Source organism: Anabrus simplex, chromosome 7, assembly GCF_040414725.1.
Source record: "Anabrus simplex isolate iqAnaSimp1 chromosome 7, ASM4041472v1, whole genome shotgun sequence".
Classification (NCBI taxonomy): domain Eukaryota; kingdom Metazoa; phylum Arthropoda; class Insecta; order Orthoptera; family Tettigoniidae; genus Anabrus; species Anabrus simplex.
The window spans coordinates 69,715,017-69,732,842 of record NC_090271.1 but is presented as its reverse complement, the minus strand read 5'-3'; the positions used below and the strand labels follow the sequence as shown (position 1 = coordinate 69,732,842).

Below are 17,826 nucleotides of genomic sequence, written 5' to 3'. Positions count from 1 at the left end.
AAAACTATTTCCCACAGCTTCCACGAACCTTATGTGACATTGCATCCGCAGAGAGCAGCTGGTTTGATGTATGCACGCTGTCCTTGCCTCGTCACATCCTTTTTGCATGGAGCCTGACTCACTACTGCAATCCCATTGCCCTGTGTATGGTGCTTGTGTGATGCACCACCATCTTGTGCTGTGTCTATGTATGAGAGTTTCATGCTTTCCAGGAGGTATGGTAGCACTATACAGTTGTGAGGGGGAAAAAAAAGTAATTGCCATGACTTATCCCCCCACCCTCGTAAAACACATGTCAGCAGTTTAATGAATTCATCTCATTTTCTTTCATCCATGAGTATTGTATGATGACTGGTTTAAATCACACCCTTACAGGGTTAGGAGTGTCCAGCTCCATGGATAATGGGTTAGCATGCTGGCCTTTGATCCGAGAGGTCCTCGGATCGGGGATTTAAACTTTCATTGGCTAACTCCTCTGGCTCAGGGGCTGGATATTTGTGCCATCTTCAACATTAGAATTCATCTTAGGTAGGGCCGCATCCTTAGAGGCGCACAAGTTGCTTATAAGACGTCAACTGGAAAGACCTGCACCAGGCCTTTCCAGAGGCCACATGCCGTTATTATTTGGCTCTAGGACATAATGCAGCAGGAAGGGATATCAAGCAATGTCATGCTGGGCAAATTAGTCTTGCTCCCGTTTGCCATGCAACCATGCTGCTTATGTCAATTTGACAGCAAAGTGACCGTTGCCACTTGATTAAGTATAGCTTAGTTGATCAGAACATGGTTCCAGATTTCACTGCAGTTAGTCTGGTAAAACTGAGTGTGTCTTCCTTCTTATTTCTCCTCGTCCACTATCTTCCAGTTGATGTTCAGTCAAGCCTTTTGAAAAAAATCCTTTCACCTCTTCTTCCTCATTTAAAAAATGTTGTTTTAACTTCTTTTTCTCTTTGCTCTTTTTTTTTTTTTACTAGTCTGTGAATTCCTTACTGTTACCTCTCGTATCTAAAAAATTTCCTGATAAATCTGTCTCTCTTGACATATAAACCATTGACTGTTCATTCTAGTGTTCTTGTAATTTGGTCTCGTTTCTTCACTGTTGTATCCATATTTTTGTTCTTCTGCATTCTTAACTGTCTCGTTCCACATAGGTGTATCTTACACATTTTTTTCTTTTCACAAGTCCATTCACCATTTTCTGTGGTATATTATCTACTCTTTGTCAGTATGTGGTTACAAAAAATTAATAAAAGTTTTTTTTAATTAGTCAATGCAAAACTATAAATATCCATTCATAACTTCTTCCTTTGACATAGAATGCATGTATCATTTCGGTCAGTGCTGAGCCCTTGGCCAAAATCCTCGTGTCCCAAAATAGTGTACCCCAGATTTCTAATTATATAAACTAGCAAAAATATAATAAATAACTTGAAGAGAGGAAGATACAAAGAGTCTATCCAAATAACTTCAAAGGTCAGATGTCACAATAGTGAGCACCACATGCATCCACCATTTAATGGAATTGGAGCTCAGAACACAGGTAAAATTAGTATAACTTGTGACTGGGACATGATAACATACCACAATGTGTTGTTCATTATATCAGCACAAGATCTATGGATGTCTGTGATAATCACAAAAAAAAAAAAAAAAAAAAAAAAAAAAAAAAAAAAAAAAAAAAAAAAAAAAAAAAAAAAAAACTAGGTTCATGAATAATTGTGAAATAATTGAGAATTTTGTGGTAATTTCTGAAATGTCTCAATATCTCAATTTAAAGAAGGTACTGTAGAAAGAATGAGTGAACGAGAACAGAACAATCAAAAGATAGCCAAGACGAACGTAAGAGAACCTGTATTCAATGCAATAATGCCAAGTGCCACATGCTGCAACCAAGTAGGTTATAACTTATTGCTCCTGTCTAAGATTATGGACATAGATAAGCCCAAAAACACCCAGAAGATGTAATTTGATTTCTGCATTTTAATTTTAAAATCATTATATATTACCTCCGACATCAAGACTTCAGTTACCAAGTGAGTGACAACGTGGTTTGGGTCAGGTAGCTGTCAGCTTGCATTCGGAAGATAGTGGGTTCGAATCTTACTGTCGGCAGCCCTGAAGATGGTTTTCTGTGTTTTTCCCATTTTCACACCAGGCTCTCCACGGCTGCTTCCTTCCTACTCCTAACCCTTTCCTATCTCATTGTTGCCATAAGACCTATGTGTGTCAGTGTGGTGTAAAGCAACCCTGTGTGTTATTTTAGTAAAGCAACTTGTATAAACAAAAAAGACTAGGATTCTTGGGACTTCTAACCTCAATATAGCTAGACTTCCAGTACACCAGGCGAGTTGGCCATGCAGTTTGGGGCACCTTGTTGTGAGCTTGCCTTCGGGAGATAGTGGGTTTGAACCCCACTCTCAGCAGCTCTGAAGATGGTTTTATCTGGTTTCCCACTTTCAACCAGACAGATGCTGGGGATGTACCTTAATTAAGGTCATGGCCAATTCCTTCCCACTCCTAGCCCTTTCCTATGCCATTGTCACCATAAGACCTATCTGTGTCATGCGACGTAAAGCAACTTTTAAAAAAATAAAATAAAGAAAATGAACCTCCAACACGAATATTGGACTCTCAATGAACAACAGTGCTTTTGTATATAGTGTACACTCACATGCTTTTATGTACTTCTTTTTAATGTATATTTTAAATTCTTTTTGAAATTATACCTAGTCTTCACAATAGCTGAAGTTGTCCTATATCGGGATGAAACCTGTACTGTTAGGGATGTAATTGTATTCTCTGGGTGAGCCCAGAAGAGTAGAAAAGGGGGGGCGGAAGAGAAAATCTCTCTCTAAATCTTAATTCTGCACATTCGCTTATTTCTTACAACCACCCAACATCCACACAATGCATCCTACATTCAAATATTCTGCGGCCATGGCTTCAACATAGCCTCCACACATTTTTTTCCGTGCACGTTTTCTTATTAAGAAGACCGTTATTTATATTCATAGATCAATATTTCTTTAATCGCTATCTATTTTTTTCCCCTTTTGTTTGTTAAAGGAACTCACTGTAGAAGAACGCAATGATCGCTTCCCTCTGCCACTCCAGGAGAGATTTAGTGTTCTGTTGTTCTCACCAGTGTCTTGGGAGGTAAGTGCTGTTCTTGCTTCCAGTAATTGTTTCTCGTAATCTCAAATGCTAACAGTGTTTTTGCAGTTATCTGAAATGTATTTGTTCTAGGTAATCCCTAACACAAAGATGGAGCTGGAAGAGTGGGAACATGTGACCTGCTTGAAGAACGTCAGCCTGGCATATGAAGGTACTCGCAGTGGGCTCAAGGGTTACATTGCTGTGGGGACCAACTACAACTATGGAGAGGACATTACTAGCCGAGGCAGGGTAGGTGAACTGTAACTTCGAAATATTAATACAGTGAAACTCTGTTAAGAAGATTTTCAAGGGACTGCAAAAAAAAAACTTCTTAAGCAGGAAACTTCTTAAAAGGGGTAATGCCCAAAAACTTATTCTGTACTGTGAAACACACAGCCAACAGATTTCCTTGTTTGTGAACAATACCGAAATAGGCCGATATATAAGAGCTGCTTACAGAAAGCCACAATATAAAAATTTGATTATCATGACAATATTTTTAGAGATAAAGTAAAATAATTGAACATACCATATTATAAATATATTTGATAAGAGAAGGGAACATATTAAGTTATATAAAAACGTTGCAAGGTTTGATTATTTTAGCAGGCAGAACCATGTCCTTCCACACTTCCCTTCCCTCCGAACTTACACTCTCTGCTTCGCAACAAATTGTTTTGTAAGCGAAAACCAAAAACCCCATGGCACTACAGCCCTTGAAGGGCCTTGGCCTGCCAAGCGACCGCTGCTCAGCCCGAAGGCCTGCAGATTACGAGATGTCATGTGGTCAGCACGACGAATCCTCTCGGCCGTTATTCTTGGCTTTCTAGACCGGGGCCGCTATCTCACCGTCAGATAGTTTCTCAATTCTAATCACGTAGGCTGAGTGGACCTCGAACCAGGTCCAGGTAAAAATCCCAGACCTGGCCGGGAATCGAACCCGGGGCCTCCGTGTAAGAGGCAGGCACGCTACCCGTACACCACGGGGCCGGCATTGTAAACGATGCCGGCTCGATTTTTAAAGCGTTCCAGCCACCCGCTCGACGCGGTAAAAGGTACCCTTAATTTGCATGAGGCTTTCTCCTGCACAATAGTCCCACTGAAAGGTATGTTTAAACTTCGCTGTTGTTTAAACCATATTAGCAGAACTTGTTCTATTTCATCGTACTTTTCAGATTTAACTTCCTTACAATTTGCTGAAGTATTCCCTGCAGAAGCAGATATCTCTTCTTTCTTCGCTATAATATCGTTCAAAGTAGACGGCGGCATCCCCAGCTCCTTTGCCAAAGCAACACGAGAAAGTGTAGATGACGCCACTTTCCTTATAATCTCCACTTGGTCTTTTATTGTTAGTGCCTTTCGCTTGATCTCTTTCCTCTGAGTTGCGCTCATTTTCACTTTTAAAAAAAAGCTTGTACGTTGACATTACAAGTACAACTAACTTCACCTACTCCTATTCATACTAATTACGACGCTACACTATGCTTGGCAATCCGTAGCTTAGGCTTACAAGAAGCAAAGACAAGACGTGTACTAGTTTGTTAGCATGTGCTTTCTATCTTCCTCACACCCCTGACACCTGCTTCAAGGATAACGGCAGCAAATGGGAAATCTAGCAACTTACTCTTAAGAGATTCTTAGAACCTAGGCCTAAATCGCCCCTGCATTCCTACTGGTTGTCACGGCAACGGGCGTAGTTTCTGGCTGTTTCACAAGTACCGCATGGCCAAGCCAGTATTGAGTTTATTTTGCCGCTTCAATCCTCTTCATGCTATAGGTAATGAAGAAAAGAAACACAGGTTCGAAGTTGGTAGAAATTAGTGCATGGAAATGTATCCGGGGTATTACGTGGGCGAGATAAAGGTGCAGTAGCAACGCTAGCACATCTAAACGTAAACAGTTTCTTTCCCCGCGAGAATTTTATTTCATGTCTCCTCATCCTTGTGCTACGTTCTAATAATGTGATGTAATAATTACGAGTAACACGATAATACAATGTTTAGCTCGTATAAAGGTAAAATTAAAAATAACTTTCAATTTTATGCCAACACGTGGTATTGCAATGCCTATGTGTGCCTCCCTCAACACCCAGTTGTCTGTCAACATTCGTTCAACTTCGTACACGATCGGGATCTTTCGGTCGGCTGTTTGGCGGCATGTGTATCAGCTGGCTGCTGGCAAATCGGCTGTTTCCTGCATAGAGTCGCGAAGTTGTTTTTATTCATCTCACTAATAATAGACACGGAAAATCTTATCAGTTTAGTTCAAAAACGTAATTTCCTCTACGGCAAGGCCCACAAGTATTATTGCAACAACGTAAGACAGAATGCCTGGAAGGAAATAAGCAAGGGAATGAAAAATCAGACAGGTTAGAATATTCAGTTTTGTGGTAGGTTAACAGTAATGTTGTGGGCAAATGCACTTTACGGTTTTTAATTAATGTTTAGGCCCCCTCGATTAATGACTTCACCCTGTCGCGGCCCGCAAATTACTGCATTAAAGTTTTATCAAATCATTCATTGCGTACTTTATGTTTCTTACGTAGAATCCCGTTCGATTTTATTCCGCTAGATGGAACGGTGGAGTGGAAATTTTGACTGATGGGTTCGATTCGATTCCACAAGTCGAGAGTGAGCATCTGCTGTCCGTGTTGTCATAGCGCGACGTCATATGGCCGTGGCAGGCCCGCACATGTTCCGTGACACCAGACACACACCGCGAGCGCGCGCACGGTCTAACACAGGGTGCAACTTGCGCGGAGACTGGAGGGTTCTAACCACGGGCTGCTTTGAGCGGACGTTTTCTATCTCAAGGGGCTCTAAAATCTGAACTGTTTGAGCGGGAAATATATTTACAACAGAACACTTTAAACGGGAAAAATATACATATGTCTTAATGCAACTGATCAAGGGACCAAGAATATCACACTTCTTAGGCGGGAAAACTTCTTATGCGGGAACTTCTTAACCGAGTTTCACTGTAATTTTCAAAGCCACAAGTCATAGTTCTGGTAAAATTTCTTTTAACTCTGTCCACCCTGATACTGGCACCCTGACAACAAGCGACATTTTGTCTGCAACTCTGGTGAGGATAGTTAGACAACACCTTATGGTTTTAGTATTTGTTGCTGTCTGTTATGAATGGTGTGAAAATATCACTCATAGGATCGGTTGGTGCATGCATTTCAGTGGGCTTGGCAAGACTGATATGTAATACCAAGTCTGACTTAGTGAGGAAAGCAGTGTGAAACTACCTCACTCCTCATTTTTTTAGTATGCCTCCTCAGTGATATGTAGGCCATCTGTAACAGCTCTGAGAATCAAATCAGCCTTCAGGCTGAATACTCAACGTACATACATCTTCAGAAATGATACATACAGCTTCCACTGTACATACACAACTTAAAAGGCATGCATGTCAAAAAAGAAGTGTGAGATAGTTCCATATGGTATATTTATTCTTTTCACACGTTCTCTTGTTCCCTGCAAAACCATCTTAATGAAGTTTTACTGTAAGACCTCACGGAAGAAAACTGCACCTTGAATGGTAACATCAAATCCATTGTTGCTAAAGCCATTTTGGAAGAAGAGTTCCAAGACAGGCTTGGATCAGAAGATGACAGTTTAATTGGTTTTGTGTTTCACTAACTTCTTTTACATTATACTTCACTATTGAAATTATATCTTTTCAGTGTGCAAGGATCAGTATCATCAATGTGTTACATAATATACATTATTATTTTGAACAGATCCTAATCTTCGACATCATTGAGGTGGTTCCAGAACCTGGACAGCCACTCACCAAGAACCGTTTTAAAATGGTATACTCCAAGGAGCAGAAGGGACCTGTAACGGCAATCACTCATGTTGTGGGTTTCCTGGTATCTGCTGTTGGCCAGAAGGTAGAGTATTATCTTAGTCACATAACTTACTATAAAATAATATATGGTATGCAGCAAAACAAATGACACTGAAATTATTGCTCATCCACTGTTCACGTATCTCTAACAATGCTGTATTTATTTATTGTGTATAACAGTTTTACATATTGTGAATTCAGTGGTATGTTGATTTTTGGAATTATGGGTCTCAGAACAGAGGAGAAAGTCTTTATCGTGGAGCATTATTTCTGATCATACGGAGTGGGACATTAGAATGGGCCAAGTTTTCCTTGCAAAGAACAGTATGAGGAGCAGTTTAAAAAGGAGGCACCAAGTAATGGAACAATGTTTCCTGTTGTTGACGATTTCTGTCATGTGGGGTCTGTCTTATCTCAACAGATGGGGACAACAGTTTGCCCAAGAACTGTCACCACAAAACAGAATCATGGATAACTTCTCCGAAAGGTGGTACAGTTCCCAAAGCTTAGTCTATGATGAATATTGCTGAAACTTGGTTTGAACGATAAGTCTGTTTGTCAGATGTTTAAAGAGCTGAGTGGATTTGTATACCACATTAAAGTTGCTTAGCATCTAACAGAAAGGGATGAGTACAGTATTGCAGCCAAGTGTTGTCCATGTTATATGAGGATCCAGATTTCTTCTCAAACGTATGGTTTTCAGATGAAAGTCATATTCACCTTGATGGCTACATCAGCTGACTAACAACTTGCTTTTTAGGGCTTGAATGGCCTGATGCTGGTATACAGAAATCACTGCATAGTGAGCTGGCTACAGTTTAGTGCACCTGTCCAGTCATAGAATATTGGGCTCTTATTTCGTGGAGGATGCTGCACAGAATCAAAAGAAAACAAAAACAGTAGCTAGGTAGTCTACAAAGACCTCATTATTACCGCATTCATGTAGGATCACACCAAAAACTTACCCCTCCAACGATGATAAATGCAGCAAGATGGAGCTATAGCCCACACTGCAGGGGGAGTCACCCTTCTCTAACGAACTTAGCAGATCACCTTCTCTCAGAACTCCATTCCTGTACTCTTCCTGCTTCCCGGATCTCACACCCCCAGATACCTACATAAGGGGTATCTTGAAAGAATCAGTTTTCAAGACAGATGACTACAATTATTCCCAAATTATGCAAGAAGATATACATTTTTTGGTGTCCTTACAGCAACATTTGTTCAGTAACAACCCATGCTGGTGTACATTTTGAACACATACTCATCATCATCATCATCATTTCCCTTTATCCAGCTGTAGCCGGGTAGGGGCAAATATGGTTCCTCTCCACTTTCTTCGGTCTTTCCACCACTCCTCCTCCAACATTGTGTCCCAGTCCAGGTTTCTTTCTATAATGCTGCGTTGGATAGTATCCTTCCATCTCAATTGTGGTCGTCCACGGCCTCTCCTTCCTTGGATTTGCATTTCCATCACCTTTTTTGTCATTCTTTCATCGCTCATTCGCTTTATGTGCGCAAATCATCTTAGTCGGCTCTTCTCTATTTTATCATTCATTTTTTCCACTCCAATTTCTTCCCGGATTTTCTCATTCCTTATTTTGTCTCGTCTACTCTTCTGTATCATACTCCTCAAGAATTTCATTTCGGCTGCCTGTATTAGACTCTCATCCTTCTTTGTCATTGTCCAAGTTTCTGCTCCGTAAGTTGTTATGGGTACGTAATACATCTTGTACATAGTATCCTTTGCTTCCATTGGCACATCTTTGTCCCATAACATATTTCTTACACTATGATAGAAACAACTTCCAGCTTGAATCCTTTTACTAATCTCAGCATCCAGTCGTGCATTCTCCATTAATTCACTCCCCAGGTATTTAAACGTTTCCACTCCTTCCAGGGGCTTGTCTGCAAGTCTGATCTGACTTTTCCCTTCTTTCTCCCCTCTAGTGATAACAAGAGTTTTACTCTTTTCTACACTTATTTTCAATCCACATTTGAACACATACTGTACCAACAAAATAATATTTCAGTGTCGTTTGTTTTGGTGCTACAGTACATTGGAGTCTAGACTTTGTGAAGTAAAGAATTATGTCCATTTTCTGGGATTTTTATAATTTTCAATAATATACTACACTAGAACCTTGATAATTCGCTGTGTTTTTGGTAGAGGGAACAATTTCAAGGCCATGTTGCAGACAGATGGGTCTCAACCCTTTGTCTAGCAGTATTTATCACTAGTTCGCTTGAGAGGTGGAAGTTCCAACTGAAGCCTTTATTTGATACTCAAGTCTAGTTTTCATTTTGAAGCTAATTGCTGTGAAGTTTATAGACAGCAAACTTTTAATTCTGAAGACCTAAAAGCATGCATTTACAGCATGAAAAATGAATGTTACGAAGATTGTCACGTGAAATTACATGCCTGGATTGCGATTTCTAAGTCACTTGTTATAGAAGCATGGGCATTGACAACAGATTGAGAGTGAATACAATGCTGATAATGTGTTTCTACTTGGTAGCCTACTACTTGTCATATTTTGTACACACTATGACATGATATTGCTGCAACAGGAATGGCATATGATGCTCGGTAGTGTCAGGAAGGGCGCTCTGGTAGGTCTTCTGCTTCCATATCCCACTTACATTAAAGAAAGCTGCACTGACATGCTGGATATACGTATGGTACCTCCATTGAATGTGGATGTGATTCGAGCCAGTGCGGACAATTCTAGCCAGATGACACTAATAGTGATCATTAAACATCTGTGATCGGCTGCTGCACGATTCACTGTGGGAGGTAATACCTTCCTGGAGGTATTCCCAATACACACGCCTCACCATTGGTCGAAGAATGTTAAATGTCTGCACAACTTCGACATTAGAATGTTCCATCCATCTGGCTCCCACTATCATGCCCTGTACGAAAGACAATGATACGGGTCACCTTGCCACAACCAGCATAGACGGTGTTTACACTCACTCTCAAGATGTCAGATCATACCTGAGACAGGTCTGAACACTTTCAAGACATTACAGTATGGTGGTGCCACCGAATATTACCTTTAACACTTTGCCGTTCCCCATTTCAAGGCGGACGCCCGGCCGTAGTTACCGTGTTATCTGATGGAGTCATTTAAATCCCAATAGGCACAGCAGCATAAACACCACCCTTTTAAAGAAAATAACTACAAGTTAAACGAATAAAGATATAAATGTAATTTCTTTTGCATTTAGTTTCTAAATGATTAATGCATATAAATGTATACTCACGCTAATTTTGAATATCCACATTTCGCTCCTGATGATATTTCAGAAAGCACCCAGTCCTGCACAATGGTAGATCACACTGCTTACGTTTGAACGTTGTTTGTTTGCCTCTCCCAGAACCTGCCCTATTTTTCATTTGTAAACACAGAACACACACTTTGGCATGACCAGGTATCTTCACAAGAGAATGAAATAATTTAGGGGATGAACAGCCAATGGGTAAACTTCTTTTCCTGCTCGTACGTTTGCGGGACGTGAAGTTACCAATCATCTGTTGCACCAAGTTGCTTTTTGTTAAATATCTATAAGTTGATACTTCTGACACGAATAAAGAAAGAAAGACCAAGTTGCGCCGGAAGTTCAGCTGTCTGTTTCCATGAGCTGTGAGAGCTGGTCGGTTACTCGTATCACAAAGAATGAAACTGTTCACAATGCACACATTGACCACAAAATGAAAAATAAATTTCCACTATTTTTTAGATGATTGCCCAACCCTGTAATATTCTCTCTTCTGATCACTGATGTCCTCGCCACCCATATGTTTTATGTAATTTATTACAGCACGAGGACACACAATTTCTATTTCTTCATTGCCTTTACTTGTTTTCCGTTTCACTGTACCATCATTCACAGAATCTGAATTTGTTGACAGCATAAGAACACTATATTTATCTTGCCAGACTGTTGCTGTTACACCCTCATTTTGCATTTTCCTACATTCTCCCTGCTTGAGTTTCAACTCTGCAGGTTTCCTAAACTGATCAAGCCAACCCTTTCTATTTACCCTTGTCGCACATCTATAGGTGTTATGGGTTAGATAATTTCGTCAATTTTGCAGAATTGAAAAAGTTATCAAAGTAAACATGATGCCACTTTTCCCAGTATGACTCTTGTCAGGTGTAAAACCACCTGCTCTCCTAATAATAAATTCTGGTCCCATGTTTCTTTCTCCCCCTTTCCAGTCTCAGCAATACCCCATGCTTTGATACCCCATTTTGTGGGTTTCCCTGGGACATACTGTTTCGAGATAAATCTTCCCTTGAAACCTATCATAGCTTCATTCTATTGCGAGTTCCCAGCCAGATGCATACAAAATTCCAAATTTTTTGGTAAGTTGCAGAGAGGGTCTTTCTTTGTACAGAATATTGTAATGTTCATATTGGATGTTGACTTCTTTACATGGCTACTTTTAGATGTAAATATTGCCCAAGTTCCCTAAACTGTTTCAGTGTCATTGCCTGCCTTACTAACGGGCACACACAAAAGTCTCCTAGGAATTAATCATCTATTTCAGATAAAACAACCAATCCCATATAAATTAGAACTCCTACATATGTCCTTATTTCATCAGCGTTAGTGTCTTGCCAGTTAGTATCAACAGTACCAGTTTTTCTTTGTAAATATATGGCATGAATATTCGTTTACTCTGCTATTAGCACATAAAATTCTGATCCCACAAATAATTCAAAAAATCTTTTTCTGAACTCCCGGAAGGTAAATCATGATTTGGACCGGCAGTGTTGTTCCATATTTTCAGTTCATCAAAGCGAATATTGTGACTTCTGCTATCACTAGTAACATTTCTTTGTAGCCCTGTCCCTCGATCTTCACACAATATTTGTTCCCACTCATGATTCTCGGAATCATTATCACTATTGCATTCATCAAAATACAATTCTGAACCACAGATAGAAAGCTCACTATCTCCACTGATTTCTAACATATCTTCAATTTCACATTCTTTCATACCTATCGACACAACTCCACGATTAGACGACATGGTGTGAACTTGAACAAGAATAATCTCTAACTGAAAGATGGTGTTTATAAAGTAGATCTGCTTGGGAAACACACACAGGAAATGCTGTCAACAAGGTCCTGACAGCTTGCTTAGTCAAGGGAATAGAGTGTGCTTTCACAAGACCCTTCAATATTTCTCTCAAAACACTTCTAATGAACGCAAATGTGATGAGCACTTTGGAGCGTTCAGCATGGCAGGCAAGTGATAATACTCGAGCGCTCTTGAGTGTTGCGGACAGCAAAGAGTTAAATACTGCTGTCTCATGACTTTTGGCATGTCAATGTATATGATAAGAAATAAAACCTTTTCAGTACAGTATACAGTGAAACCTCATTAGTGCGTTCCTCATTAACACGTTTTTCTACTTAGCACGTTGTAAATTCAAAGTCCCGATTCTTATCTTATTAAATCTATGTAAAAAATACCTCACTTATCACGTCACAAATCTTTCGCTATTACCGCTCAGTACGATCACATTTTTCCTAGACTTGAAAATGTTACTGTATTTGTCTACCCTTCTGAAGGAGGATATTGTCGAATTTATTGTTGATTTTAGTATTCTCGAGATAGTCCAAATAGATTTCTGCGAGAATGCCTGATGCAGGTGAACCCATTGCCAGACCTTTGGGCTAGGTACGTCGACGATGTCCTAGTAGTTATCAACGAGAATTTGGAAGATGCTCACACCACACTTCAAACACGTAATAACATCGATCCTCATATTAAATTCACATTGGAGTCGGAAGTAGATCAAAAAATAAATTTTCTGGATCTTACCATCACTAGACAACAGGAATCTTTAACCTACAAGATCTACAGAAAGCCCACCCAATCGGCCGTCACAATCCGACAAGATTCAGCTCAACCCCTCCCCCACAAAAAAGCAACCTATAACAGTCTTGTACATTCCTATGAATAAAAAAGATCTTCATACCGAATTGAATACTATCCGCTACATTGCCAGATTCAATGGCTTCAATAGCCATTTCATAGAAAATATCATTAACAAACATAAATTTCGCCCCAAGACCACACTTAAAAAAGAACCACCTAAACATGACTCTTTTTCCATCTTCACTTACGTCAATGGAATTCACAAGATCACTAATGTTTTAAAGAAATAAGGTATGAAAATAGCCTTTAAAACCAACAACAACAACACACAAATCTTACATAACACATCACATATTAATAAAATAAATAGATACACAAAATCAGGCGTCTATAGGATTAAATGTAATACATGTTCTAATATTTCTTATGTGGGGCAAACCGGCCGGAGCTTCAACATTAGATATTTGGAACATTTTAATGCAGTCAGATACAACAAATTCTCAGCTATCGGCCAACATATGGTCGACTATAACCACAAATTCACGAATATTGAAACAGACATGGACATTCTCAAAATAGCTAAGAAAGGACCTCTACTCAATATAATAGAGAACTTTTACATTCATTTGGATCAATACTTTAATGCCAACTATAACCTTAACGAAATAACTGAGAAACCCAATATTTTATTTGACCTTTTCATTATTTACTACAGAAAAAACAAATCGGTTGTTCAAAACTCTTTCTTTAAGTCAATTAAGGGTCCCCCGACAATACAAACACCATCACTTCCTCTCCCGTCCACCCCGCCTTGAACCTTTCCCATCCCTCCCACCCTCCACCACTTACGTCATTCCTCCCCTCCGTATTCACCTACCCCCTCTCCCGCTGATCTACTCCGCGCTACGCTCACTCCGTAAGTTGTATTCAATACAGCAAGTTTGTTCCATGCAGCGCAAGGTGAGTCATCGCTTATATTTTCCGGTGCCTCGCTTGTTCTCTATTCGATTACTCGCGTTAATACTAACTTCTTTCCCCAGGTTCATTGGGGTCCCGATTGAACTGAGACTACTTCTGTTTAACACAGCAAGCTTTTCATTCCACCATAGAACATGTCCAACTTTGTCAACTTTTAATCTTATGCTGGTCTCATCGGACAGTTCTTCCCTCTACGCTAAAGTGGAACTCACATCTAGAACTTTCTAGAAGCATATACTTGGTTATATATTTCAATTGTGCAACACAGGAGTACCTGCGAACCAAAGACTATCTCATCAAGAGTTTTTACGTGACTTCACAAAGATTTTACTTGTCAATGTGAACACTTCTGTTACTTTTATCATAATTCGCAAATACGGTTTTTCACTTTTGTCTGTCATTCCACCACCATCCCATCCTTCTAGATCCTCTCTCATTTCTCCACATTATTTTACTTTATTTTATCACTATGTCTTTTACTGTTGTAATTTGGCTAGGCTGATGATGGTCCACAGTGGACCGAAACTAGTACCTATTAATATCATTGTAATGTTTTTGTAAAAACATCAAATGATTTTTTAGTATTGAGAAGGTGGAATATTAAAATTTTGTATTTACTTTAAGCATCGCTCAAATTGGTCAAATTTTTTTTGTTTGATTCAGAATGGTGGCCAAAGTCATTCCTCACAGTTGCATATGGTTGAGTGTAACCTTAAATTCATCGTCTAAGTGTTTGACCAGAAAATGCTCCGAAATGAAAGGTTCCTGCTAACATTTGTTTTAGAAAGCGTGTGATGTGCAATATTATTTCGATATTTTTGTTAGCACATGTTTTCATATTTGTTGTCTGGTGTTTTTCATACCTTTCAGTGTACCGGTACTTGTTATTTTATAATCCCCAGCAGCAGAGGTTTTCATATTTGTTCTCTCGTGTTTTTCACACCTTTTAATACTTTCCTCTCATGTTTAGAAATGGTAGATAGGCGTATAGTTTTTACTGTACCTGCAGACACACGACGTAAAATGCCCTCATGTCAGAAAAAATTGTATCTTGTATTTCCATATCCATGTTGGATAGTTTTTATTCGTATATTCATTAGTACGTTTTCTTGCTTAAAACGTTCTTTTTCCTTGTCCCCTGCAAAAATGTCTCAACGAGGTTTCACTGTATCAAGTAAATAATATTACATCAGTCTTGCTTGCTTCCTACAACAAGTCAGTGCTTGTTCCCTGTCCCCTCCTTTGTGTACATGGCTTACCTGCTTCCTCCAGCAAGTCGGTGCTTGTTCTACATCAGACACTAGATGCACTGTACATTTCACTATATAGGTGAGTTTCATAAATAATTTTTCTCCTTTTTAATTTATTTTCTGTATGTTTATTCATTCCTAATTCTGGCTGTCATTTCCAGATTTACTTCTTTGCCTGAGGTCCTATGTCAACTTAAAGACAAGAAGATCATAACCATAATTTTAGTTATTATATGTATTTTAATGTTATAATTATTTCTGCAACATTGTCTTGTCTGGAATACATATGCTTTAGTTATCACATAATCTGTTTAATTTTTATTTGGCTGAAGATGGCCACTAAGTGGCTGAAACCAGTCCTAAGACTGATGTAATATTACTTACTTGGTATATTGTATTTTATTGTCAATTTATAACTTATAATGTTAATGTATGTCATTAAACCAAACATTGGTGAGGAAATTATAGATAGGAAGAGCAACTTTTCTGTGTGTCTATGCATGGTTATATCAGGTAATCGCTTCATAGATAGGATGATCCAAAATTCAAAATTGCTGTTTTGGTAAAAAATGAGGGAGCAGGCTCGTTTGCATTTTAGAGAGCAGGAAGCAGAGGGAAAATTGTCAGAAAGGTAGAAGAGGGTGTGAGGTGAGTCATAAGTCTCCTTTGCTCCAGTAAGATCAAGTCTGTCCTCGTCTCAAACTTATTCGAACCTATACCATCACAGAACCTGCCCAAAAAGCTGTCCTGGGTGAAAATGTCCAGGGAGGATAAAACCTTTCTCCTTTACTCCCCAACTCTCTTTCTCTGCCATCTAGGGTTCAGATGAAAGATCAAGACATCAGTAACTAATACTTGCTCCCATTGTTGTATTGTTGAGCCACGATGTTTTATCGCATAACGCAGGCTATGCGATGTTGTCGGGTGAGTTCGGGGTCCACAGCAGGTCTTCTGAAACAGAGAATTTCTTCTTGTAACCTTCTTTTTATAACCTTCTTTTGACAATTCCCTTGCTGTTATTCACCCCTCAGACTTGTTGGAGGTGATTTCAGACTTCAACTGCAGTGGTCCAATGGTCACAGAGATCTCATAGCCTTAGCAACTAATCACCCTTAGCTGACATGATGCTTCTCAGGCTTGATCATTGTCTCCTGGAATAACATCCAGTTTCCTTGTACCTTTGTACTGTTCTGAAAATTGTCAAAGCCATAGTTCTTAACAATCGTGCAACATAACGCATGCTACAATCTTCTTCCATCACTGTAATAGCTCGTGCAGCATCCTCTGGACTTAATGACTTATTTTTTTCTTGAGGGCTGATTTTAAAACTGACAAGTATTAACTTGTTTTCTTTTGGGGGTTGATTTTAAAACTGACAATTATGCTTAGAAATCCAGTTAATTGAATAAAAAATTCCCTTTAATGTGTGAAGGAAAGAGCCAAGTGCAGAAAGCATATATAAAACTTTATTGCACAATATCCTGTAAAAAATTTCTCAAGGAACGGAGGGAAATGAGATAGTGAAGATTACAGGGACAGAGTCATAAATCAGTCGGGCTGAGTAACCCAGATGGTAGAATGCTGCCTCTTCTGAGCACAACTTGTCAGGTTTGATCCTGGCTCAGTCTGGTGGTAATTGAAATTTCTCCAGCCTTATGTCAGTAGATTTACTAACACATTGAAGAACTCCTGCAGGACAAAGTTCTGGCACCTTATTTTCTTACAAAAAGCATAACAGACAACCTTCCCCACCAAGAAAGATAAAATAAAGTACTGAAGTTGTGTTAAATGGATAATTACACTTCATTTCTTTGATATTTACTGTATGTTGAGTTTTTCTTGCCAGTCAATGTGGTTCTGAAAAACAACAGAAGTACTGCCCTGCCAACCTAAGGATTGATACAAATTGTAAGCTGCAAATAGAATCCCTGAATGGTGATCATGTTATTTAATGGGTCTAAGTTAGTTCCACGCAGTCTAAGATTTACTGTAATAAATAGAAATGTGAAAGGACATAACTGCTTGGTTATCAAGATCTTGAACAAATAGATAATCTTGTATCATTTGTTGATTTTCTAGTTAAGAAAGAGAACAGTAGCATATTCTTGCAACTCAAAAATATTTGAAACCTTCTTTTTCTGAACCAACAAAAACTGTAATTGTAAGATGTATCACACTGCTTTTCGTCAATCATGTGCAAAATACCACCTTCGTCAAAGTGCTTGAGCATCAGCATCATTGATAAGTCGTCCCTCTCAGCACATTTGACATACCATAACAGATTTAGTCTTTTCTCCTTGCCCCTTTTGGCCAGTTCTCACAAAAAAAATTTCTTCAGCCAGTCCTTTTCTACAGTTAATTTCAGCCACCTCTTTACCTTCCAGATATACAAGTCTGATGTGCACTAAATTTCTTCTCTCGTGGTATGTTGCATTCTCCCTTGTAAATGACAAATGCCCTCTGTGTTGTAGATTTACATCTGGCAGTTAAAGGACAATGACTTGGTGGGTGTGGCCTTCATTGATACCAACATATATATACACCAGCTTCTCAGTATCAAGAGCCTGATTCTTGTGGCTGATGTTTATAAATCCATCAGCCTGCTGCGTTTTCAAGAGGAGTATCGGACACTGTCTCTAGTTAGTCGGGTAAGTTTTATCTTTGTGTAGCCAAATAATGTAA

The 17,826-nt window shown here is 39.2% G+C and overlaps 1 protein-coding gene across 2 annotated transcripts in view; it reads left to right on the top strand.

The window, feature by feature from the left end:
- Window positions 1-17,826, top strand: part of Cpsf160 (cleavage and polyadenylation specificity factor subunit 1) — a 277,975-nt gene that overhangs the window by 197,915 nt on the left and 62,234 nt on the right. For both annotated transcript variants that reach the window (XM_067151119.2, XM_067151118.2), the window contains exons 18-21: window positions 3,067-3,156; window positions 3,247-3,405; window positions 6,905-7,057; window positions 17,616-17,792. In XM_067151119.2, coding sequence (XP_067007220.1) covers window positions 3,067-3,156; window positions 3,247-3,405; window positions 6,905-7,057; window positions 17,616-17,792 — 579 coding nt within the window. The remainder of the gene's footprint in view (window positions 1-3,066; window positions 3,157-3,246; window positions 3,406-6,904; window positions 7,058-17,615; window positions 17,793-17,826) is intronic.